We start from the raw sequence: 25,756 nt of genomic DNA on the forward strand, positions 1-25,756 counted from the left end.
TTTTTTGTGAAATTGGAATTCACACCATAAGGATAATCAGCAGCCATTATCAATCCGCTGCAGGATAGAAGCCCCCTCAACAATTTATGTTGAGGGAAATGAACCATAATCTGCCACGCTGGTCCAGTGCGGGTTGGCAGATCAACCATATCTAGTAGTCAGGGGCTTGAAACCCAGTCTACTCAAAGAGCAGTGTTACTGCACTCCCACTCCTGACCACTCAGCTACAGAGGCCATATTCAAACCATACTTAAGAGCAAATGTTTCCAAATACCAGTAAATGGTATTTAGAAACATTTTCTCTAGAACTCTTTTTTTTAAATATTTTTTTGGCAGTCATATTTTGTAAAATCATGTAGAAGAGGTTGACAACTTTGAGAGTTATTTTCACTCTATACAATACATTGCAAATCTTTAATGGAGGAAATCTAAAATGCTCATTTGCTTATATGATGTTCTTTCTCTTATGTTATGTATAATGTAACTTAAGAAAAAGAATAAGAGGGAACATACTTTGGCTGTCAATGATTTTCTATAGATTTACTTGGCTGCACTATGCATGGGATCTATTGGAAAACAAGTTTGTTTTCATTTGAAAGAAACATATCAAGATTGCACCTTTAAACAACATGCCAGTGCTGACCAAAAACCATGCATCAAAACGGTATGTAATCAGAAACTTATTGGCAAACAAAATTCCATGCTATCTAATATATAACAATCTAAGTGAGCTGATTCTGCATCAAGCACTTAGATTATGTTCTCACCTTCATACAATTCCAAGGTAAAAACAGCATAACAAAAGTCTTGAAAAATGAGAAGGGGGAAAAAACTGCCATCTTTATTGATTTTATGCAAAGGTGTTTATCAACTAATTTTTATGCCAGTTTACAAATAAGATCAAAAGGGGGGAAAAAAAAAAAAAAAAACACTAGGGCTACTCAAAATATCCTTCATAAACCACAATGGAAAACACTTTCTGCAAGTCCATTCTTTCAAAAAGAAATTTATACAAAATTGTTTTTTTTCCCCCCTCATTTGGCAACTGAATATCATGTCACTTTGAATTTTTGTATATATATTGTTAGCAACACATAAATGTCTATTACTGTTATATGTAATCATTCAATATTTAGCATTTCCTATTTAAAAAGAAATTTAACCTATTCTGTTAATTTTGTTCAAGTTTAATATAAGCGGTAAATTCTGTTTAGTGCTCATATTTTTATGAGTAAACTCCGGCAGAGCTTCAAGTAAAACCTCACTAATTCGGACTACAGCAAATTCCTAAAGTAAAACTTCACTAACTTATGTAAACTCTAGAAGGAAGGGGATGAATCAGATTGGTCCACTTGATATTGATGGGTCAACTGTTGATGATCCTGCTCAGGTAGCTAACAAACTAAATGAATATTTTGCATCGACATTCACACATGAGGAGTTATTCAGCAAGGGGAATGCCAGAGGTGTATTCAACTCTAGCAGTAAGCTACAGAATCTTGAAATAACTGGGAGTAAAGTGGAGGAGAAACTGTTGAAGATAAACACAAGAAAGGCACCCGGGGTGGATGGGATCTATCCAGTTATATTAAAGGAGGCAGCAAAGGAAGTAAGCAAACCCTTAGCCATAATTATGAGAGCTTCCTTGGACTCAGGGGAGGTACCCATAGACTGGAAATGTGCAAATGTGACCCCAATTCACAAAGGAGGATCAAAGGCTGACACAAGTAATTATAGACCTGTGAGCTTAACTTCTGTTCCAGGAAAATTAATGGAGGCACTGGTTAAAGAAGCACTGCAGGATCATTTAGACAAGACTTCAGTTATAGCTCAGACACAGCATGGTTTTGTTAAGGGGAAGTCTTGCCTGACCAACTTGATTGGATACTATGATGCACTCACAAAAGAACTGGATGCAGGAAATAACTTTGATATTATATACTTGGATCTCAGAAAGGCTTTTGATACTGTTGCACATGGAAGACTGCTACACAAATTGGAGCAGTGTGACATTGGAGGCAAATTGCTGCTATGGATAAAGGGGTGGTTGAGGGGGAGAAGACAGAGAGTGGTAATCAATGGACACTGCTCATCGTGGACTAATGTTATTAGTGGAGTCCCTCAGGGCTCAGTGTTGGGTCCATTATTGTTTTCTGTATTTATAAATGATATTGATGATGGTATATCAAGCTAAATGTCGAAGTTTGCAGACGATACAAAGGTTGGCAGGGTTGTCAAGGACACTACGCTGCTGCAACAGGATCTGGAAAGCATTAGCATTAGCAGAGGCATTTGATGCAAGAAAGCAAGCTTATGCAGCATCAGCCAAAAAAAAAAAAAAAAAAACCACTTCCACTTCACCCCTCTGTTCGTTCAAAATACCTGTCCAGCTGAGCCTTAAACTAAACTTATTTAGGCTATCAACCTCCACCACAAGGGATGGAAGCCTGTTCCACCAACCAACCACCCGCTGGCTAAAGGCAAATTTCCGCACGTCTATCCTACATCTGTCTTTCCTCAATTTGAATTTATGCCCTCTCAGGTGATTTTTCTGAGCTAGAGGAAGAATCCCATCAGCATTGAGCATGCTTAAACCATTCAAGGCCCTTGCTGGTGCCTAGTCTCCAGACACTGTAATTTGCAAAACTTAAGCCTTTCTTCGTAAGAGCACCCCTTTGTTCCATTCACTAATCTTGTTGCCCTTCTCTGTACTCGTTCCAGCAGCTCTACATCCTTCTTGAAATGAGGTCTCCAAACCTGTATACAGTACTCTAGGTGTGGCCTGACCATCGCCTTATACAATGGAATAATCACCTCCTTATCCCTGCTGGAAAAATTCCTGTATATCATTGACAATACTCCATGAGCTACTCTTGCAGCCCGTCTGCACTGCTCAGAGAACTTCATATCTGCCTGCACAACCACCCCCAAGTCCCTTTCATTCTCTACCACTGTCAGTGTAGTACCACAGAGTTGATACGTTGCTCTGGGGTTGCTGTTTCCCATGTGTAGTACTTTACATTTATCAATGTTAAACTTCATTTGCCACCTCTCAGCCCATCTGCTCAACCTTTCCAGATCCTGTTGCAGCAGCATAGTGTCAGTAGTGTCCTTGACAACCCTGCCAACCTTTGTATCATCTGCAAACTTGGACATTAAGCCCGATATACCATCATCAATATCATTTATAAATACAGAAAACAATAATGGACCCAACACTGAGCCCTGAGGGACTCCACTAATAACATCAGTCCACGATAAGCAGTTTCCATTGATTACCACTCTCTGTCTTCTCCCCCTCAACCACCCCTTTATCCATAGCAGCAATTTGCCTCCAATGTCACACTGCTCCAATTTGTGTAGCAGTCTTCCATGTGCAACAGTATCAAAAGCCTTTCTAAGATCCAAGTATATAATATCAAAGTTATTCCCTGCATCCAGTTCTTTTGTGAGTGCATCATAGTATCCAATCAAGTTGGTCAGGCAAGACTTCCCCTTAACAAAACCATGCTGTGTCTGAGCTATAACTGAAGTCTTGTCTAAATGATCCTGCAGTGCTTCTTTAACCAGTGCCTCCATTAATTTTCCTGGAACAGAAGTTAAGCTCACAGGTCTATAATTACTTGTGTCAGCCTTTGATCCTCCTTTGTGAATTGGGGTCACATTTGCACATTTCCAGTCTATGGGTACCTCCCCTGAGTCCAAGGAAGCTCTCATAATTATGGCTAAGGGTTTGCTTACTTCCTTTGCTGCCTCCTTTAATATAACTGGATAGATCCCATCCACCCCGGGTGCCTTTCTTGTGTTTATCTTCAACAGTTTCTCCTCCACTTTACTCCCAGTTATTTCAAGATTCTGTAGCTTACTGCTAGAGTTGAATACACCTCTGGCATTCCCCTCGCTGAATAACTCCTCATGTGTGAATGTCGATGCAAAATATTCATTTAGTTTGTTAGCTACCTGAGCAGGATCATCAACACTTGACCCATCAATATCAAGTGGACCAATCTGATTCATCCCCTTCCTTCTAGAGTTTACATAAGTAAAGAACTCTTTGCTGTTTTTCTTTGCATCCCTTGCCAAGGATTTCTCGTAATCTGCCTTCGCCTGCCTAACCTCCTTTGTAACTTGGTTGCATATCAACTTGTATCTATCATAGGCTTCTGTGTCATGTGTTAATTTGTATGTATCCCATGCATTTTTCTTCTCTGCCATATGCCTCATTAGTTCATCTGACATCCATTTTGGCCTAAACCTTGAACAATATTTCTTAGTTGGTATGTAAAGCCTAGTAGCTTCCAAGATAAGTTCTTTGAATGCTTCCCATTTTGAATTTGCTGTTGGTAACATCATCAGTTGGTCCCACTGTATAGAATTTAAATACTGTCTCAGTCCATCGTAATCGCCTTTACGGAAGCAATAACCCTTCCCTTTACCCCTAATGGTAGTTACCTCTTTGAGTAAATCCCACTTCAGCACACTGTGATCACTGCCACCTAGTGGTTCATTTATCTGCAGATTCTTAATGCATGAAGAATCACTGCTGATAATCAAATCAAGAGTATTACTCCCTCTAGTTGCCTCCCGAACATGCTGATGTAGAAAACAATCATCCAATAAATCCACAAAAGTCCTGCTAGTGTGTGAGTAACCAGCCCCCAAATTCCAGTCAATATCTGGGAAATTAAAATCTCCCATTATAAGACACTCTGATTTACTGGCCCACTCTATTTCCCTGTACAGTTCCTTATTATACTCATCAGAGTCATTAGGCCTATAGCACACTCCTACTCTCAATTTTGATCTCCCAATGTTTATGTCACACCAAACTGACTCCACACTGCACTGTCCAGCGATGTCGACTGGCTTCACTTCCTTGGTTTTTATGTGTTTCTTAACTAATAACATAACCCCTCCTCCCTTCCTATCCTGTCTATCCTTTCTGTAGACGTCGTACTCCCCAAATTGCAGTTCTGCATCCCTTATATCTGTGTGACACCACGTCTCTGATATCCCAACAATATCTGCCTTCGATGTTTTGAGCAATACCTCAAATTCATCAAATTTATTTACTAAACTCCTAGCATTGGTGTACACACAAGTATACCTGCACATGTTTCTATTCTTAGCTACCCTAACACAACCCATGTGTTTACTTGTACCGCAATGGCTCCCAGCAGTCTCTGAAATACCATGCATCTTGTTTTTCAGACTTCTCATTAAGGTTGAGCAGATGGGCTGAGAGGTGGCAAATGAAGTTTAACATTGATAAATGTAAAGTACTACACATGGGAAACAGCAACCCCAGAGCAACGTATCAACTCTGTGGTACTACACTGACAGTGGTAGAGAATGAAAGGGACTTGGGGGTGATTGTGCAGGCAGATATGAAGTTCTCTGAGCAGTGCAGACGGGCTGCAAGAGTAGCTCATGGAGTATTGTCAATGATATACAGGAATTTTTCCAGCAGGGATAAGGAGGTGATTATTCCATTGTATAAGGCAATGGTCAGGCCACACCTAGAGTACTGTATACAGGTCTGGAGGCCTCATTTCAAGAAGGATGTAGAGCTGCTGGAACGAGTACAGAGAAGGGCAACAAGATTAGTGAATGGAACAAAGGGGTGCTCTTACGAAGAAAGGCTTAAGTTTTGCAAATTACAGTGTCTGGAGACTAGGCACCAGCGAGGTGATCTGATAGAGGTGTATAAAGCCTTGAATGGTTTAAGCATGCTCAATGCTGATGGGATTCTTCCTCTAGCTCAGAAAAATCACCTGAGAGGGCATAAATTCAAATTGAGGAAAGACAGATGTAGGATAGACGTGCGGAAATTTGCCTTTAGCCAGCGGGTGGTTGGTTGGTGGAACAGACTGCCATCCCTTGTGGTGGAGGTTGATAGCCTAAATAAGTTTAAGGCTCAGCTGGACAGGTATTTTGAACGAACAGAGGGGTGAAGTAGTAGTGGGGTTTTTTTTTTTTTTTTTTTTTTAGCTGATGCTGCATAAGCTTGCTTTCTTGCATCAAATGCCTCTACTAATACTAATTCGGACTACAGTAAACATTCCTAAAGTAAAACTTCACTAATTTGGACCAAAAGTAAAACCTCACTAAAAGGTGCAATCAGAATTAGTGAAAGTCAAAATTATAGAATATATTTATAATAAAATCCCGCTTACAATGGATGCCAGTATAATAAACTTAACCAAAACAAAAATATTTATAGGTGAAATAGTTTTGAAGAAAAATTCAGTACAAATAATTATTTTCAAAATCCACCTATGGTCAAAATGTACTTATTTAGAACACACACTAATGGAAAATTATGAATGGTATTGTGCAGTACATATTGTAAATATGGCGATATATATATATATATATACACACACACACACACACACACACACACACACACACACACACACACACACACAGTGCTTTTTTTGTAAAAAAAAAAAATAAGTGCCAGTATTCAGTCTTTGATATGAGGAAAATTGAAAATTAAAAGGATATGAAAAGTACTCTAAAATGTTTTTTTTCCTGATATTGTTACTTTAGTAGTAATGTTTTTGGAATAAGAACAACAAATTTAGTACATTAACACAGTTTATTAAGCATAAATTTATTATTCAAGTATATAAAAAAAATAATTAAATGTGAGTAAAATAAGTAAATAAATCAGTCAACTACTGAGTGCTGGGCACTCGGGACGAAGGGTCCGTAGTTACGAATGGTCGTTAGTGCAGTATCTCAAATAGAGAGCTTTATGGTAATTGAAAAAAAAGTTTCCAGTACCCCGGCTTGGCCTAAACCAAGGAACTAATGAAAACTTTGTCTATTAGAGTTTTTCCAGTTGTTGTGAATGACAAGGGTGGGGAGAAGCAACTCAGACTTCTTCCTGGAGAAGCGATTAATGTCTTGGGAGAGAAGCGATTGGCAGGTGAGGGCCGTGCAAGACTCCCCACCACCGCCGCTTCAACACTAGCTCTCTGAGTACCTCCTTGCTGGGACAACTCCAGCTTTGAAAACTGCTAAAAAATACTTCTCGTCGCAAAATTGATAAATGACCTTTATAGAACTATTAACTAACTATTTAGTAATCTTTTTGTCACCAAAAGGAGAGTTACTTAGTACAAAGAAGCTCACTATCGAAGTGCAATAATTTATTTATTTTTTTAAATTTAACATAAAAAGTAAATGATAGATTTCAATCGGAATAGTTTTCCCTTGATAAGCATCGAATAACACATAACTAATGTGATTTTTAAATTTTTAGTTCCATTAGCAATGGAAATAGGGGGAGGGACACGAAAATTACTCACATTTTCCTGTCTGGCACCGCCATTTTTAATTTTAAAATTATGTTTTAAACCTACTCATTGAGCTCTTTCCAATGGTCTATTATAAGCTATAGGTTGTTGACAACATTTTTGTCCCCCCACATTTTACCCCTCCACTTCTCAGACAAATTTTTGTCAACAACAATCAATATGGCGTTATGTTGGCCCACTTGATGTGCAAATCCCAATCAAAATTTCAAGTCAATAGGTTGAGTGGTTCCACAGATAAAATGCTGTGACAGATGGACAGACAGACAGACAGACAACCGAGTGGCATAAGGGTCCTTTGGTAGACTACGGCCCCTAAAATTAATAAGTAAAAATAACTAACATAAGTAAAATTAATTTCATAAAGTTTTTGTAGAATATTCCAAATTTTTAGTTCTCATCCGATACCCTATGCCGACTTCTTTTCTTCCTCTTTGTGTGTCGGTTGCTGAATGACGTTTCCAAAGCAGCCACAAATCGAAATATTTTGCTGGATCGAAGTGGATCAGCAGGGGCCTGCAATTTTAAGAAACAGTAGTGAAGAAACTATTTTTGTCATCAATGAAGCTCTTTTTGGGCTGGCAATAAGATTCATTTGTGAAAATCCTCATTCCCATTGACTCGATGAAATTGGTATCGTACTCAGAGTGTCCATCAAATGCTTCAATTCTTCCGAAACCATTTTTTCAATTAGGCATTCCCGAAATCCACGAATTGCATCTCTTCATTTAACTGTAACCTAATTGACAATTTTCTAACTTCATTGACCTTGTTTTCCTTCTCTCATCATCGATGTTGTCATTAGTTCCTGAATTTGAATTTTTTTCTTCTTTTTTTTTGAAACTGTCCAAAATGTCAGTGTCATTCGGATATTCAGGTACTGTGACCATGTAAACAGAGATAGGGAAAATTTACGGAAAAATGTCGATAACACACATCCGCGAAAGAACAGATGATTATTTTTCGGGGTAAAAGAAAATCACTCTCTCCTAATTCTCGAACAGGACACTTACAATCGATTTAGAGCAGTGTCCAACCTACGGCCCGCCCAAAAAGTCAACTAAATCAGCATAAAGAAATCTAACTTTGAATTTTTTTTTGAATATGGCCCCTGTATGGGAAAAGTTTGGACACCACTGCAGTAGAAGGTGGACCAGAGCCCATTGGGAATACACCTTGATCAGATCACTGCTGACCAGCGTGACTTCTCCGTATGTGGGACAGGTGGTCGGATAGGTTTTACCAGGTACCACTAAGTTGTAGAATGATAATCCATTTAGCTCTCTTAATTTGTGCAGCAGCACTAACTGCCTAAAGGCCAGAAATGAGAACAGTGCGTACCGAGTTAATTCTATCCGTTCACTAGATGAAAATTTTCTTTGCTCAACGGAAAGTATTTTAAATGTAACTTCCAAGGGGAATTCAAAATAATTCGCTATAAAAGGATTTCATTAAACAGAGGTCCGACTAAGTAATTTAGAATTATGAAAATGGTTATACAGCTTTATGTAGAAAATAACTTAACAATAGATAGTGAAAAATGCAAATTTAGTTAAATAATTTTAAGCCTATTTGAATAGTAGGTAAATGCGTGAAAAAAAAAATTTACGGAATATTACAAATTTCGAGGTGCATTGCATCCAAATGTCACACGATGCTGTTAATAAAGGTGCCGGTACACTGTACCATTGCATACCATCCCCAAAAAAGCACTGTGTGTATTATAAAGCATTCACCCAAAGAAATAAAAAAAATTGGAATTATGAAAAAGATGCAGCAAAAGAATTCGTCATACCCTTCACTATGATTTCCACCTCTTTGAATAATTATACTTCCCCACCCCCTTTTTTTTTTAATCTTTGCCACATTTTCAATTGCACTCAAGCTGCATTTTTGTACTAATGGCACAAAAAAAAGTTTCACATTAAAAGCAAAATTTACATATACAGCAACTTACTGTTACATGGTTCAGTTGATTTCAGTTCAATAAGTTGTATCTACTATACAGTATTTCTGAATGTTTGGTCTTTCTTATAAATAAACTACTCTTTCAAAATGATGCTCACTAAACAAAATATTTTTAATTTAGTACTTATTTATTTATTAATAATTTAAATATCTCTATATAAACTATGTATTGTGAGGGAAGAAATAGGAAGGAAAGTAAGAAGTTTTTATGGACTAGAGCCAGTAGTAAGGATCAAGCAAATCTACAATATATCCAAATAAATAAAAACATTGTCATAACAAACGTATTATAGGTCATTATATGACTTCTTTTGTGAATAGCTAGTTTAGCTTGTTCTTTACCACATTTATACAACCTTCTTTTACAGCTTTTTGATTTATATATTCATTATGGTCATAGGGTCTCTTTGCTTTGCAGTGGTCCTGGTCCATAAAATTTCCCCTCTTTCTCACTCTTTTCTCCTTTCTTCATAATACATTACCTTATTCAGCTATTCCTTTTTATTATACATTGTTTGTTTGTTTATATATATATATATATATAAAAAAACAAAGTGTTATGTATTGATAAAAGTTGTTGAGAAAAGAAAAGAAAGGAAAATGGAGGTTCTGTATTGTTACAAATTGAAAAAATAAAAACCATAACAATAAAAGATAAAAAATAATACATTTTAAACACAAGACAGAAATATACAGGGTGTCTCAAAAATATTGGTACAAACATTTAGGGGAGGTAGGTAACATCTAAAGGAATGTGAATCACATAGGAACCCATAATCGGAAATATCACGGGGAAAGTAGTAGCAGAGGCACAAATGACACAAGACAGTAATTAGTGGCAAACATTTATTTGACATAATATTAACAAGGGAGTACGAGATGGATGCATTTCATGATGTTACAACAGATGCTCGAAGGTTCCACCATGATATCGTTACTGAATTCCTACTCTGACATAGTAAGTATTAGCTCAGTGTTGTTATTATAATGTCATAACTAGAGATAGGAATGTCTTTGGGCATAGCTGAAATATCAGGGAATGATATGTAAATAGTAATGACGATATTAAATAATACCTAACAAAAAGTCTTCTTATTGGTAAATATTATTTAATATCGTCATTATGTCGTATTTAGATCCAAGCAATACGTTCTTAGTGGCATAGATGGTAAAGGCGCTGTTTTCTAAAACATTGCAGGTTCACGCCAAGGTGCAAATAACTATTAACATTTTTTTTTATTATATTTATTTTATTTATTTGTATAATAATCTTTTCCCAAACATTTTATTCTGAGTTAATCATTATATGTTGTTTTAGATTTTATCTTTAAATGTCATGTGGGATAGGTTTACCTCAAACTATTTTCTTGTTCACTGCATTGCTAACTATAATATAAACAGGGAGTTTTAGCCATTCAATATTCCACAAGCCACCATAAAATCCAAAAGTCGAAAAATAATCTTAAGATGTCCCGTCCTTCCTTCTTAGCCATATAAGTTTAATCGGAATTACTTTCATTCCTTCTTAATCATAACAACAAAACAATCAAATTTAAATTTAACTGAGAATGTTATTTATTTTTGTATCTATTCATAAAATATCCGACATTTATCCGTAAGTTTAAATAAATTTTGATTTTAAAATTTTTAATTTGATTAATTTTCATATCCACAAAAAAAAAAAAAAAAGAGTGATATGCATGAATATCTAGAGATGGTTATTAAGAAATGTGATACACATTCTAAACGATAAAAGAGCTGGCGTGAAAAGTACGTGAAGAGTAGACAAAGATATCATCTTAGAATTAAGTACACTAGGTAAAATTTAGTGGGTGTTACTAAAGTAGTGACAAAAAAAGATAGTCATCTCATGGCCACAAAAGAATCTGCTATTACAATCATTCGTGATATTCATCTGTCTACTGGGCACAAAGGCAAGACAAAAACTCGCAAAAAAATAATGGAGTACTACGCCAACATGCCAAGACAAATTGTTTCTAAATTCATAAAACAATGCGAAAGATGCACTGAGAAGCTAAAAAGAAAGGAAACCGTTAGTGGAATTGTCATCAGACCTATTACCGTTAGTGATAGGAATCAAGGGGTCAGGTGGATCTTGTTGACTTCCAAAATTTACCAGATGGGAATTACAGATTCATTATGCATTATCAAGAGCACCTGAAGAAGTTTCACTTGACTAGAGCGTGGTCTCGAAAACTGAAAAGAAAGTGGCTCATCATTTATTAAGTATTTTTCTAGAGTATGGTCTCCACATGCCTTGCAATCAGATAATGGTAGGGAATTTACAGCTGAAATAATCAGAGAACTCTCTGCTCTTTGGCCAGGTTTAGTTTTGGTGAAAGGAAGACCCAGACACCCACAGAGCCAAGGATCAGCAGAAAGAAGCACTGCAACACTTAAAGATTCTCTAGTTGCATGGATGAGAGATAATAAGTGCTCTAATTGGAGTCTAGGAATAAAGTTTGTACAGTGGAATATGAATACTACATACCATGAAACTATAAAAATGGAGCCTTATAAAGCTCTGTTTGGAGTGAAACCCAAACTGGAACTTGGTACAAACCTTCCAATAGAACTCCTGAATAAAATTCAGCCCGGAATTGATGAAGAGAGTTTCATGGAGATGTTAAATCACCCTGAGATAAGACAGTGCAAGTACTAACTCCACAACAGAAGAAATCAAATACTGACTTACATTGTGAAGAAGGAGATGCCAAATTAAACCTACTTGAAGACAGTTTAATGGAGATGTTAATTCACCCTGAGAGTAATACAGGGCAATTTCTAACTTCACAACAGAAGAAAAATTCATGTACTGACTTAGATTGTGAAGGAGATGCCGAATTACATCAACTCATAGGACAATGTGTTGTGGTGTCTGAAGAACTTAATACAAATAACGATGAAACGATACAAGAAAGTCATGAACACACTTTAGAAGAAACTAAAAAAGGTGAATAAATAACCACTGATGATTCACTAAGTAATCATCTAGCTCTTTCAGAAACATTAACAAAGGATGGAGATATTAATGCAGATGACCATCTAGTGATTAAATTAAAGAAGGTTGCAAGTAAAAACATGGAACGTGTTGCTACAAAAATGGTTCTAAAAACAAATAAAAAACTGAGAGAAGTGGAAGTTGGAGATTGTGTATATGTGTTTGTATCCACCTTTGATCATGGCTGAGGAGACCCTGCAAACCTGATAGGTTTAGTTCTTGACATAAGAGGCAAAATACAGAATTGGCCAAAGGGGGAGTCATTGAAAACTGGCTTCAGAGGAATTGTTTTGAAAGAGTTAATTATGACAGATTATCTGTAAGTGAGATTCCAACCGTGGAACTAAGAGCTCTGGTTCGCAAACTTTCTGTTCAAAGCAGAAAAGGATTCAAAAGATGCTCTTGTAAAGTATGTGTGCAAGTAGAAAATGCCAATATTTTAAAAATCAAGTTCTTTGCAATTCCTAGTGTCATCCAAATAAATCCTGTGAAAGCAATCTGCCTGACTGGCATATCAGCATTAGAGCCAGACAGCAACCATTCTTGGATGCAGAAGAAAAAATATATTTATTTAAGATATATATTCTGTTATCATAACTGGCTTTATATTCCATTCTTTAATTACTACTAGATTTTGAATTACTTCTGAATGTACTGCATTTTATTCTTGACATAGTTAACATAAAAGAATACCATTCCTGCAATGCAATTTCTGCTTTATTTTTTTTTTATCCTGCAATTGTTAACTAGCATTAATTACCTATTTTTTTTTTTTTATTTACTGTATTTAAAATACCAAAATACATTTTCCGTCAGAGGATGACCACATAGGTGATCCTTTGACAATGTGCAAATGTATCCCCAATTCACAAAGGGGATCGAAGGGTCACACGAGTAATTACAGACCAGTTAGTTTAACTTCTGTTCCGGGTAAAATAATTGAGTCACTGGTTAAAGATACATTGCAGGATCATCTAGACAAGACTGCAGCAATAATTCAGACACAGCATGGGTTTGTTAAGGGAAAGTCTTGTCTGACAAATTTGATAGGATATTATGATGTGGTTACAAAGGAACTGGATGCAAAAAACAATTTTGATATCATATATTTGGATTTCAGGAAAGCTTTTGACACTGTTGCGCACGGAAGACTATTATACAAATTGGAGCAGAATGGTATTAAGGGTAAGTTGCTACAATGGATAAAAGGATGGTTGAGTGGGAGAAGACAGAGGGTGGTAATCGATGGGTGCTGCTCTTCATGGACTAATATTATTAGTGGAGTCCCACAGGGTTCGGTGTTGTTTTGTATATTTATCAATGATATTGATGAAGGTATATCAGGCTTAGTGTCAAAGTTTGCAGATGATACAAAGGTTGGCAGGGTTGTTAATGACAGTAATGGCAGGGTGCTACTGCAACAGGATCTAGAAAATTTGGGCATATGGGCTAAGAAGTGGCAACTGAAGTTTAACCTTGACAAATGCAAAGTACCGCATATGGGTAGAAGTAACCCCAGAGAAACGTACCAACTGTGTGGTACTACACTTAAGGTGGTAGAAAATGAAAAAGACCTGGGACTAATTGTGCAGTCAGATATGAAGTTTTCTGAGCAATGCAGACAGGCTACCAGGGCAGGTCAAGAGAGTTTATCAATGATATACAGGAATTTTGCTAGCAGGGAAAAGGAGGTGATTGTTCCTCTGTATGAGGCAATGGTCAGGCCACATACAGTTATCCTTGATCACTACGTACAGGTCTGGAGGCCTCATTTTAGGAAGGATGTAGATTTGCTTGAGCATGTACAGAGAAGGGCAACAAGACTGGTGAGGGGAATGAAAGGATCCTCTTACCAAGAGAGGCTTAAGCTCTGCAAATTTCAGCGGCTGGAGACTAGGCACCTGTGAGGTGAGCTGATTGAGGTGTATAAGGCCTTGAATGGGTTGAGCATGCTGAATTCTGATGGGATTTTTCCACTTGTTCAGATTACGAACCTAAGGGGGCATAAATTCAAATTGAGGAAAGACAGATGTAGAATAGATGTGCCGAAATTTACCTTTAGCCAGCGGGGGGGTTAACTGCTGGAACAAACTTCCATCTGTCGTGGAAGTTGATAGGTTAAGGGGGAACTGGACAAACATTTAGAGGGAATTGTTCTAAATTTTTTTTTTTTTTGGCTGATTCTGCATAAGCTCACACACTTGCTTAATTGCATCACATGCCACTACTACCACCACTACTACTACTACATCAGTTTACATGGAATTTACACTATTTTGTGGAATCCTTTGGATTCAAACATGTGCCACACGTTGCACCTGACATGGTTATTTAGTTTTTTTTTTAATTTTGGAAGAGACATACTCCATATTCACAAAAATTAGTTGCACACCAGCAAAATGCTGTGAAACCAATTTTTCCTATAAGGATATATATTTTGAGGACATGAGCTTCTTAATTTGTAATTAATGATGTGAAAAGACCAAACAAAAAACTTTTTTTTCCTAATATAGGGACTTTTATTTTTCATTAACAGTCTTTAAAATTAGTTTGCTATTGCTAATACTTAAATATTTAAGTTTTAATGTGTATGGATTTGTTATATATAAATGCTGTACATATTTATGATACTGAGGAGAACAACATATGAAAATCTTTTGTTATGATTGCTTATAAAAATGTTCCATATGGGTATTGCAATTTTTGTTATCTTAGTTATTTTCGTTAATTGGTAAAGCTGTCTCATTTTTGTTATCTTTTTGCAAAGTATCAGCTGTAATGCAATAAAAGAAATAATTAGCTGCTATTTAGGTTATTATGAAGAGAATCAAGTTGCTTAATTGAGAATTAAGTTAAATTTTTTTTACGTCTATTACTACGGTATTATAAAATAAATGTACAAGGGAGGCTGCCAAAAATATAGGACTTTTTTTGCTTCTTGGTTAAGCTGTCTCATAGCTGTCATTTCATGTTATCCTCAATGCACTTTTATGGTTTTTTATTTGAAATTTCATGAGTAGTATATGTTTTGCACTTGTCTTCTATCATGGTCCTTGTGGTTGTTACAGACATTCTCTCAGATATGCCAGACAAGCTGTACTTGCTACTGGGAGTCTAAAATGCTGATGGAACTGATATTCGGGTGAGTCACGCAAGTCAAGTGGATCCAATTTCGGTGAAGTCCGGATGATCTGTGACAAGCAAATCCTCTGCTTACACCTTCAAGATTGTCGGACAGTTAGTAATCCTGGGTATAACCACCATGTGCAAGCACACTGTGGGTGACCACCCAGGTGTGAACCAACATAAGCAGGGGTCGAGGTGTGCCACCCACACCACATGGAGGAATGCCACCCCTCTGTGTTACTATGCAATTCTAGATGGTGGATGACTCTCATCAACTGGTGTAATACCACCACTTTGCTTATTGGAGGCTTGAAGTGGTGGAACCCATGTTTAGTCTCCAGAGCTAAGTTCCAGTCAACCCTTCCCTATCTCTTCCATCATGCCATATGACTGATGACTTTTGAGGTTATGATGGACATCATGGCGAGATCCAATCTTCCTTACATTTCGAGAGTACAGCTCTAAAACGTTATTCACAGACTGGCCGCTAGTTAGTACACTGGACCGAACCTATTGGTAACTCTCTAGGAGGCTTTCGAATCAGCTAGTTCAATCTTGCAACCATTACTCTGCCAAATGGTGACTGGAGGGAGTCGAGTAGTGTGTATGCAGGGGGGCATTGTCGAGGCCAAGTTATGTCAAGGATTTGAGTATATTCTTACCATGTTTATTCCCTATCCAAAAATTTCATTACTTCATACAACATGTCTCCCCCTCGCTTTTCTTACTATTAAATACACCAAGAATTGTCAAACTAATAGAGTAAGCTTATCTGCAAAAAGATCTAAACCTCCCAAACACTTCCTAGTTCATTTCACAAATATACGTAGTCTCAATTCTAATCTCAATGATGTCCATTTCCACCTGCAGTCTGCCAAATGCCAAACTCCATATACTTTTTTCTGACAGAATCTCAGTTATCGGATGATTCAACTACTGCTCATCTCAATTGCTCAAATTATTCACTGTATGATTCCTTTTGCTTCAAAGGTGGTACTTGTGCATATGTCCATTCCGATATTCCCTGTCTGAGAATTGGTAATTTGGAATCTCCTCTTTTCGATCTTCTTTGGCTTAAAATGTCTCTACATCATTTGTCAAATTCATCTGTTTTCTCTACTGTTCTCCCAACTCCACTAATCACTTGAAGCTGTTTGACTTCCTCTCTTTGAAACTTGACTTTCGTCAAGTCCAACTTTCCTAATAGTGAGATAATTTTCTTTGGTGATTTTAATGTTCACAACTCCAGCTGGCTTCCGTTTTCTATTCACACCAACCCAGCTGGTCGAGATGCTGAGGCTTTTGCAATTACTAATGACCACGCACAGATTGTTCATTTACCTACCAGAATACCAGACAATCCTAACAATACAGCCAAACACTTGATCTTTTTCTCACAAACAACCCTTCTAAGTACACAATCGAAGTGAGTGATCCTTTAGGCATCTCAGATCACAACTTGGTGATTGTCTCTTCCCCAATGGATCCTTTATCTCATGGATATTCCCAACCTCATGTTGTTTGGCATTACAAGAATGCAAAATCGGATGACCTGCAAGATTTATTTTCTTCTTTTCCTTGGTCAGATTATTGTTTCAAAACTTCTGATGTCAACGTTTGCTCAGATCGTGTCAGTGAAATTATTCTTGTAGGAATGGAATCCTTTATACCACACTCCACTTTGAAATCTCATCCTTTATCTAAACCTTGGTTTTCCAATAAATGTGCTAAGGCTGTTTAAGAGAAGAATGTTGCATATCATAATTGGCTTGTTTCCAATTCTTCAGTTTTATTTTCTGCCAAATCAAAGCTCGCCCAATTGTAAAGCAGTTATTAATCAGTCCAAACTAGATTCTGAACAGACAGAGTAGAAAACGTGCTTCTTGCCCTAATTGTAGCCGAGCATTCTGATCTCTTGCCAAAGCTATTGGCCGCAACTTTTGCCCATCTCTGCTCACACCTCTGTCAAAACCAGATGATTCTGCTGTTACTTCAGCCAAGGATACAGCTGACCTACTAGCATCCCATTTTTCTTCCAGCTCATGTATTAATGATCTTGGTAAAACACCTCCCACCATTCCCAACACACTCTATTCAATGCCTCCTGTGATCTTCCATCAAAAGGATTTTGATTAATCTTGATGCTAAGAAAGCTCCAGGTCCTTTTTTTTCACTTTCTTATTCCAAAGGTGTTTTTCCTTCTGATTGGAAATTTGCTCATATCCAGCCAGTTCCTAAAAAGGGTGACAAATCCCTCCTATCCAATTATCGTCCAATTGCAATTACTTGTACTCTTTCTAAAGTAATGGAGAAATCAATTAACCGCCAACTCTTAAACTACCTAGAAACCTTCCTTCTGATCAACGATCGCCAGTGTGGATTCCGTCAGTGTCGATCCACTTGTGATATTCTGGCTTATGTTACCCATTTATACACAAATTCAATGGAAAAGTTTGGGGAAACACAAGCAGTTGCTCTTGTCATCTCAAAGGCTTTCAGTTGTGTTTGGCATAAAGGTTTTCTAAACAAGCTTCCATCTTATGGTTTGACAACTGTTTTTTGTAATTGGTTATCAAGTGTTCTCTCCGATTGCACACTGAGGGTGATGGTAGATGGCTCTTTGTCTTCTAACTTCTCCACTAATGCTGATGTCCCCAAGGTACAGTTCTTTCCCCCACTCTTTTCCTCTTGTATATTAATGACCTTCTTCCATTGACTGTAAATCCTGTCCATAGTTTTTCCAATATTAGCACATTGCATTCCACTTTCCAGTTCAAGGAATCTTGCCCTGCTCAATCAGCTTCAACTTCTTGAATATCTGCTACCAATTCCTTAAATGCCGATCTCCAGGTAATTCTCCAGTGGGGCAAAGACAACTTAGTTGATTTCAATCCTTCTAAAACTCAGTCTTGTCGTATATCTCGCCAAAAGGACTCTTCTGCTCCTATGCTTATCTTTGGTGACACTCCAATTTCTAGGCAAGATGATATATCCATTTTGGGGATTACCCTGACTTCTAATCTCTCTTGGCACAAGCACATTACAAATATTGCTTCCTCTGCATCTAAAAAACTTGGTTTTCTCTTTCGCTCTCGGCTTTACTTTTCTTTCAAACAGCTGCTCACTCTGTATAAATCGCAAATCCGCCCTGCCATGGAATATTGTTCCCACATCTGGGGTGGTGCCCCGAAAACCTCTCTCAAGCTTCTAGATTCCATTCAGAAGAGGGCAGTTAGGTTAATTAATGACTGATCTCTAACAGAGTCTCTCCACTCGCTGTCTCATAGACACTTTTTCTGCTACATGCCTTTTCTACAGATACATCCATGGGCACTGTTCTTCTGAATTGGCTTCTATAATTCCCACTCTCTCTCTCTCTCTCTCTCAAAACAGTCCAAACACATACCACCACCAGCCAATATCCATTTACTGTCCAATTTCAATCTCAGAGAACCAACTTTTCATCTTCCTTGTTTATTCATTCAACTGCATTTTCTGGAACAACCTTCCTTCATAAGTATTTCCTGAAAATTTTGTTGTTATTTGTTATTATTAGCAACTAAGGCTATTGCTCTGGGGATATGCAGTGGTCCTTCCCTGACCTTTTTTTTAGCATTAGCATTAAGTAGAGGCATTTGATGCAAGAAAGCAAGCTTATGCAGCATCAGCCAAAAAAAAAAAAAACCCACTTCCACTTCACCCCTCTGTTCGTTCAAAATACCTGTCCAGCTGAGCCTTAAACTTATTTAGGCTATCAACCTCAACCACAAGGGATGGCAGTCTGTTCCACCAACCAACCACCCGCTGGCTAAAGGCAAATTTCCGCACGTCTATCCTACATCTGTCTTTCCTCAATTTGAATTTATGCCCTCTCAGGTGATTTTTCTGAGCTAGAGGAAGAATCCCATCAGCATTGAGCATGCTTAAACCATTCAAGGCTTTATACACCTCTATCAGATCACCTCGCTGGTGCCTAGTCTCCAGACACTGTAATTTGCAAAACTTAAGCCTTTCTTCGTAAGAGCACCCCTTTGTTCCATTCACTAATCTTGTTGCCCTTCTCTGTACTCGTTCCAGCAGCTCTACATCCTTCTTGAAATGAGGCCTCCAGACCTGTATACAGTACTCTAGGTGTGGCCTGACCATTGCCTTATACAATGGAATAATCACCTCCTTATCCCTGCTGGAAAAATTCCTGTATATCATTGACAATACTCCATGAGCTACTCTTGCAGCCCGTCTGCACTGCTCAGAGAACTTCATATCTGCCTGCACAATCACCCCCAAGTCCCTTTCATTCTCTACCACTGTCAGTGTAGTACCACAGAGTTGATACGTTGCTCTGGGGTTGCTTTTTCCCATGTGTAGTACTTTACATTTGTCAATGTTACACTTCATTTGCCACCTCTCAGCCCATCTGCTCAACCTTTCCAGATCCTGTTGCAGCAGCATAGTGTCAGTAGTGTCCTTGACAACCCTGCCAACCTTTGTATCATCTGCAAACTTGGACATTAAGCTTGATATACCATCATCAATATCATTTATAAATACAGAAAACAAAACCTTTCCGCATCCTCCATATTTGGTGATCATTGGCTCGAACCCCAGTCTAATCAAGAAGTGTGTGCTATGCACTGCTGCTCCTGCGCACCTGGCTACGGAGGTGCCATGAAAATTTCATCTTCTCTACCTCCAACCCAAGCATGGTACTAAGTACCATAGGTTCTAATACCTCTCGTGTTTGGGGTTTTCATAAAAAAAAATAAATAAAAAAAATACTGGCAGAATGGTAGGATCCTTCCTCTCAGTTTCTGGTTTTTCATTTTGCACCCCTCAAAAGTGCAGTTTTATAGTAATCCTTTCCTCATCCCAGCGTTGAAGGGGGAGTTGGGAAAAGGAATTACTGTTGCTGAATGAATGGTGTTTCACTGCAGCTAATTAAAAAAATATATATTTGCTTGTGTTTGCTTGTTTTGGTGGTTATTAGCCACCAAACAAACAGGTGACCTCTCACCACCATAGCTCTAATAAAATTAAATGAAAACAATACTGTGTCATAATTTAGAGAGAACACTGGTAAGGAAATGTATATAAAAGGATTTGATTTGATTCGATTCACAAAATTAAAACAATTTTAAAAAGTGGCGTATGCGATTAAATAATGTATTTAGTTATGTACACTTTTTTTTATAAAACATTTGTTTAATTTTGTGCTAATGTGATGCATATCCAATACTGAATGTTTTAACCACAAATTATTGTTAAATACAAAAGTCATTCAAACGAAAGTGCAGTGCAAAAGTTAAAATAAGTTTTATTTCACAAACAACAAGGACACTATGCATACGCTCTTCACTGTACTTCCCATTATATTTGACACTTCTTTTTACTGCATTAGTTCTGAGGTTGGTGTTGAAGCCATTTGTGCACCATTGTCTCAACATTTTATTCTAATGAGAAGTGACATCCCTTAACATAGGAACTTAGCACATAACACCTGTCACAGCAAAATGACAGGTATTACTGATGTGGAGGATTCATCAATAACACCATCTCTTATATCTGATTCAATATAGAATGTGAAGTGTGAGGAGAGGTGTTATGATGATTGCAGGCACACATACAAGAGGACAGTAAACGGCAATGTTTCTTTCAAATCCTTGCTTTAATTGGTTCAGAAGCACATCACAATTATTTGTCACTTTTCACCATCTCTCTCTCTCTCTCTCTCTCTCTCTCTCTCTCTCTCTCTCTCTCTCTCGAATGTTTCAGAATTAATCCTTTATGATCCCAGAATACAGTGAGTAACACTATCTTGATTGATGCTTGGATACTATCTTTCTTCAGTCAAGGTAAGCTTGTATGGTGTAACTCTGAACTTTGGAACTTGCTTTCTGGTGTAATACACCAGGATTCATCTCCTGGTCATTGTGTTCTAAGACAGCATCTCTTTTGCACTCAGAGACTTGCTGTTCACTCGCACACACCTCACCATAAGCTAACATTCTGCAATAATGCAATAATTTTCAGTAAGTTTTATTCCTTATGCATTCAAAAATCAGATTACAAATGGATCTCTATACTGGTTCTTGACCAGACTGTGACCAGTAATGCAACAAGATTATTATCATCATGATATGCAGTTTATATTGGTTTTATATATTTTTTTTTACATTTGAATGACCTTTGTATAATGGGTTAATAAGACAACACAGAAAGTGGAGGGATATACTGAAAATATTTTCTTTACACAGATATCCTTATACCTAATAATGAAGGATGCTCTTAAATTATGTTAACGGTGTTTTCTACACAAATTTATATAAGTAACTTTGCAGCATTTCTTTCTGAATACCATTAAACCATTTAAGCACAATGCTTGAGTTCAATTTTAGATAATAACAAAATTGAAATAAGCACTACCAAAGCTTTTATAGTTAAATCAACTCATCAGTCTAATTATTAATATAGATATTATACATTTCTACAAAAGAAATGTATAATATCTGTATTATTAATTAATACAAAAGATAAATCCAATTTTTATGCACTGAATTCAATGCCTTAACAGTTTTTCAAGACTGTGATTGCTTCCAACCCCAGAAGATATTTTTGTTTTTACACCAAAGCAATTTTTGCTTCTTTTTGTCAAATATATTGACAAAAAAATGCATATATAGTTCTTTCTTTTCAGTCTAGCAATATATCTCTTTTTATTTTTTTTTTTTTTTCATTAATCAAAGGTAAATTAATGTAGAAAGGAATCAAAGAATTCTATTTTCTTTATGTAAATATTTTGTTTTATTATGATTTGTGCTGCCAGAGACTATGTGAAAGGCTGTATGTGCATGTGAACTGAACACTAACAGGTAAGGTGAACACAAAAGTTTCCATAGAATAGCTACACAAATTGCTTCTTTTTTTAAAGTATCACCTGGTTTTTATACTTCAAATTGTGTGCCAAGATCTGAAAAATAATTTATCTTCCTGATTTAGGATTAGAAAATGTGCACTAAGTAGATTCTGCATCACTTAAATTCCTAAAACTCTTATCATGAATGGTATTGATGAGAGTTTTAATATTCTTTTGTTTTACTATATAATTTTTTGCTCCAATACATAATTTACAGTTTAATTTTTGTGTAATATCATCACTGAGAAAAGCACCAAGACAGATATTAGAATGCGTGATTGTAATGGTTTATTATTGTATATTAATATTAGTTAGCTCCTATTCAATTTATTTCCCATGAATATATGCTAAGAAGTGCCCCTTTCATAAATAAGATCATGAAGCTGAAAAGAAATGAAGTGTGCACCAATATAATGATACTTTACTTAAAGGGATATTAGCACTGGGTTTAACAATAGTGAGAATGTAGGCAGTACAATGCAGGCCATTTCAAAGATTACAGTCCAAATAAATGACACTTATAATGCCTTAAGATTTTACCTGTGTAGCTAATGCTTTAGTAGCTATATGCCAACAGGCATTAATATTATACAACCCTCATATGTCTCAGTAGGAAGAGTTTATGAACTAAAATAGACAGAAAAAAAATTTCTGTAATACTTTTAATATAAATGAAGACCCTGCAGTTAAAAAAAAAAAAAAAAAAAAAAAAAAAAAATTTTTTTTAGGTAAATTCACTTTTGCAATGGAAAAGACTGTTTTCAGGGAGAAATTTTGAGTGAGATGGCAAGCAAAGATGTCAACGAAAGAAGTAATTATGAAACAGTAGTATATGAACTGAGTATGTGATTTATAGTTTTATTTTACATTTATTAAAAATGTGAGTTCTGAGATCTCTCTACCCAGTTTTCTCTTCTAATAAATATTTGTAGTAAACTCTAAATGTTTATCTTTTGGATCTCATTTTTAATATTTCATTTCAAAAACATTCCTTATAAAAGAAGGAATCAAACTCCTTATAAATTATATTACTTAAATTTCGGTAAGGATGTTTCCCCCGTAATACTGATCTTGCTGCAGTCATTCATAAAATTCCCACAATACAGTAAGCTCCCATTGTTCTTGTCTTAATGGCATAATGTTATAGGGCTTTTATTCTGTAATATGCTCATCGTGGTTTTCACATTTCCTGCTTTATTTAAAGGCATGATATTAACAATTCATTAAATAAATTTGAAGACCATACTTTATTAAAAGCTTACAACCATTAAAGAATTTCTTTAATTAGAATTACTGGTATTAAATTCAAATACTTACTTCCAAAAGGATCCACCCTAATTTCTTTTCGCCGTTGCAGAGAACCTTCAATATCCTTTTTCTTCACACACTGAATTCCCAAACTAGTGAAGCTATAAGTAGAAAGTGGATTAAACTGACAAAAGTTACTGATTGCATTGTATGGATTATCATCCATACAATACCATTTTATAAAGCTAATTATGCTACATTAATTTAATTAACTGCAAAATTTATAGAGCAAATTTAGTTTCCATGCAAATTAAACAGCAAAAGAGATTAACTTCTATTACATTACATTAAAATCCAAATTGTGATATATTTTTAATGTTACCTTAACTTTAGATCTATGAATACCATATCCAAAGATCATGGGCAGAGTGTAAGAAAGTAATATTAGTATTCACTACATAGTTTGAGGAAACTAGGCTTTTGGTGAACCAGTTAAAAAAAAAAAAAACCTATCCACATAATGCACTCCACCTAAGGTACCAATCCAGCCAAACTGAATTCTCTTAAGCTCTTTGATGCAACTACCCACAGAAGCAATTTATTATAATTAACAACTTGCTGGCTAAAGGAAAAAATTCCAATCCAACAATCCATTCCAGTGATTAACAACTTACAGATTAAAGGAAATATTCAATCTATCTATTCAATCTAAGGAACAATCTAGTCTATAACTCCTTCCCACTTAGTATTAATTTATGCCCCCATTACAGCATCACTTAATACCATGAAAATTTCACCTTAATTCATTTCAGTAACCCTAGGTAAAAATTTAGGTACCTTAGAAGGTATCTTACTGAGGTGTATAAGTCTTATACACACCTCAGCAGCTCACATATTCAGAGCTTCAAAGATTGTCACAACAGGCACATTGATCAACTTTGAAACTTTTCAAGAAGCTTAACGTCTTTTAGGTATAGCCTCCATACTTGGACACAGTATTCTATATGCACCCGTGCAACTGTCTTATATAGTAGTGACCTCGATATCTCTACCAGTAACTATTCAATAAATTGTAATAGAGGGCAATACAGGCCCTCCTTGCTGCCTGGTGCTGACCATCCTCATCTTCAACATCTACAAATTTTGACACCACACCACACCTGCTTTGGTCAATGTCATTTAAGAAAATCAGAAACAGGAATAATCTCAGTAATGATTCCTGTGGAACCCCATTTCTGAAACCATTAATTACGACTCTTTGTCTCCTTTCTGTAACCATCCCATAATCCATCTAAAGATATCAGCTATAATCACAATATGTTACACCTTAAGCAGCAATCTTTTGTTAGTGACCAATCAAAAGCTGTAAGTCCATGCATATACCAAATAAACTATGTTATTTACTGCATCAGACTCATGAGTTACACTATCACAACTGTTTATCAGGTTATTTAAATAAGACTTTTCCTTTAAAAAAGTGCATTTTTTTCCATTTCTATCTGTATGACCCTGTACTGCATTCTCAATCACTGCTTCATGCATTTCCTTTCCACTGATGCAGTGCTGTTTCTCCAATCCAAGGGAACCATCTTTGAGTCAAAAGAAGCCCACATAATTAACCTTAATGGTTTGATGCATACCTTTTGCCATCTTCCTCAAAATAACTGGTATATGCCATCAACTCCAGGGACATTACTTGCCTTCAGGCAAGTAATGTCTGAGTAGATGGAGTCAGTTCCTTATTTATCCATCTTGGCATCCCCCTTGTGTGATATTTTCTCAGTGGTACATATGCACCCATGGCTTGTATGATAACAGCTTTAAAGTTTTCACATTATTCCCCTGTATTCACCAACTGTCCTCCAAATTGATAGAGGCCACATAACATAATAGACTGTCAGTGTCTGTTCCTGAAATTATAACCCCTGACCTACCTTTCACAACCAAGACCTCACTTTATCACATCACAATTATCCTCTACTAAGAGCTGTATCATCAGATCCTATGATAATATTTGCATCACAGGTCCAGAATATTCTTTTTTCCAGTACTTTCCCTAGCATGCTTATATAGATAAATCTAGTTGATTTAAAAAATTCTTTTCCATAGGCAATTTCCCTTCCAGGTTCTCCAATTAATAAGGGTCAAATTAAT

At 36.5% G+C, this 25,756-nt stretch overlaps 1 protein-coding gene across 2 annotated transcripts in view; it reads right to left on the reverse strand.

Annotated features, from left to right (window-relative positions):
- LOC150085062 (putative transcription factor p65 homolog) overlaps positions 1-25,756 on the reverse strand; it is a 141,361-nt gene that overhangs the window by 43,821 nt on the left and 71,784 nt on the right. For both annotated transcript variants that reach the window (XM_090376757.1, XM_090376756.1), the window contains exon 5: positions 23,672-23,763. In XM_090376757.1, the coding sequence (XP_090232883.1) occupies positions 23,672-23,763 (92 nt within the window). The remainder of the gene's footprint in view (positions 1-23,671; positions 23,764-25,756) is intronic.

The sequence above is a fragment of the Mastigoproctus giganteus genome, chromosome 6, assembly GCF_048544385.1.
Source record: "Mastigoproctus giganteus isolate SK-2022 chromosome 6, ASM4854438v1, whole genome shotgun sequence".
Classification (NCBI taxonomy): domain Eukaryota; kingdom Metazoa; phylum Arthropoda; class Arachnida; order Uropygi; family Thelyphonidae; genus Mastigoproctus; species Mastigoproctus giganteus.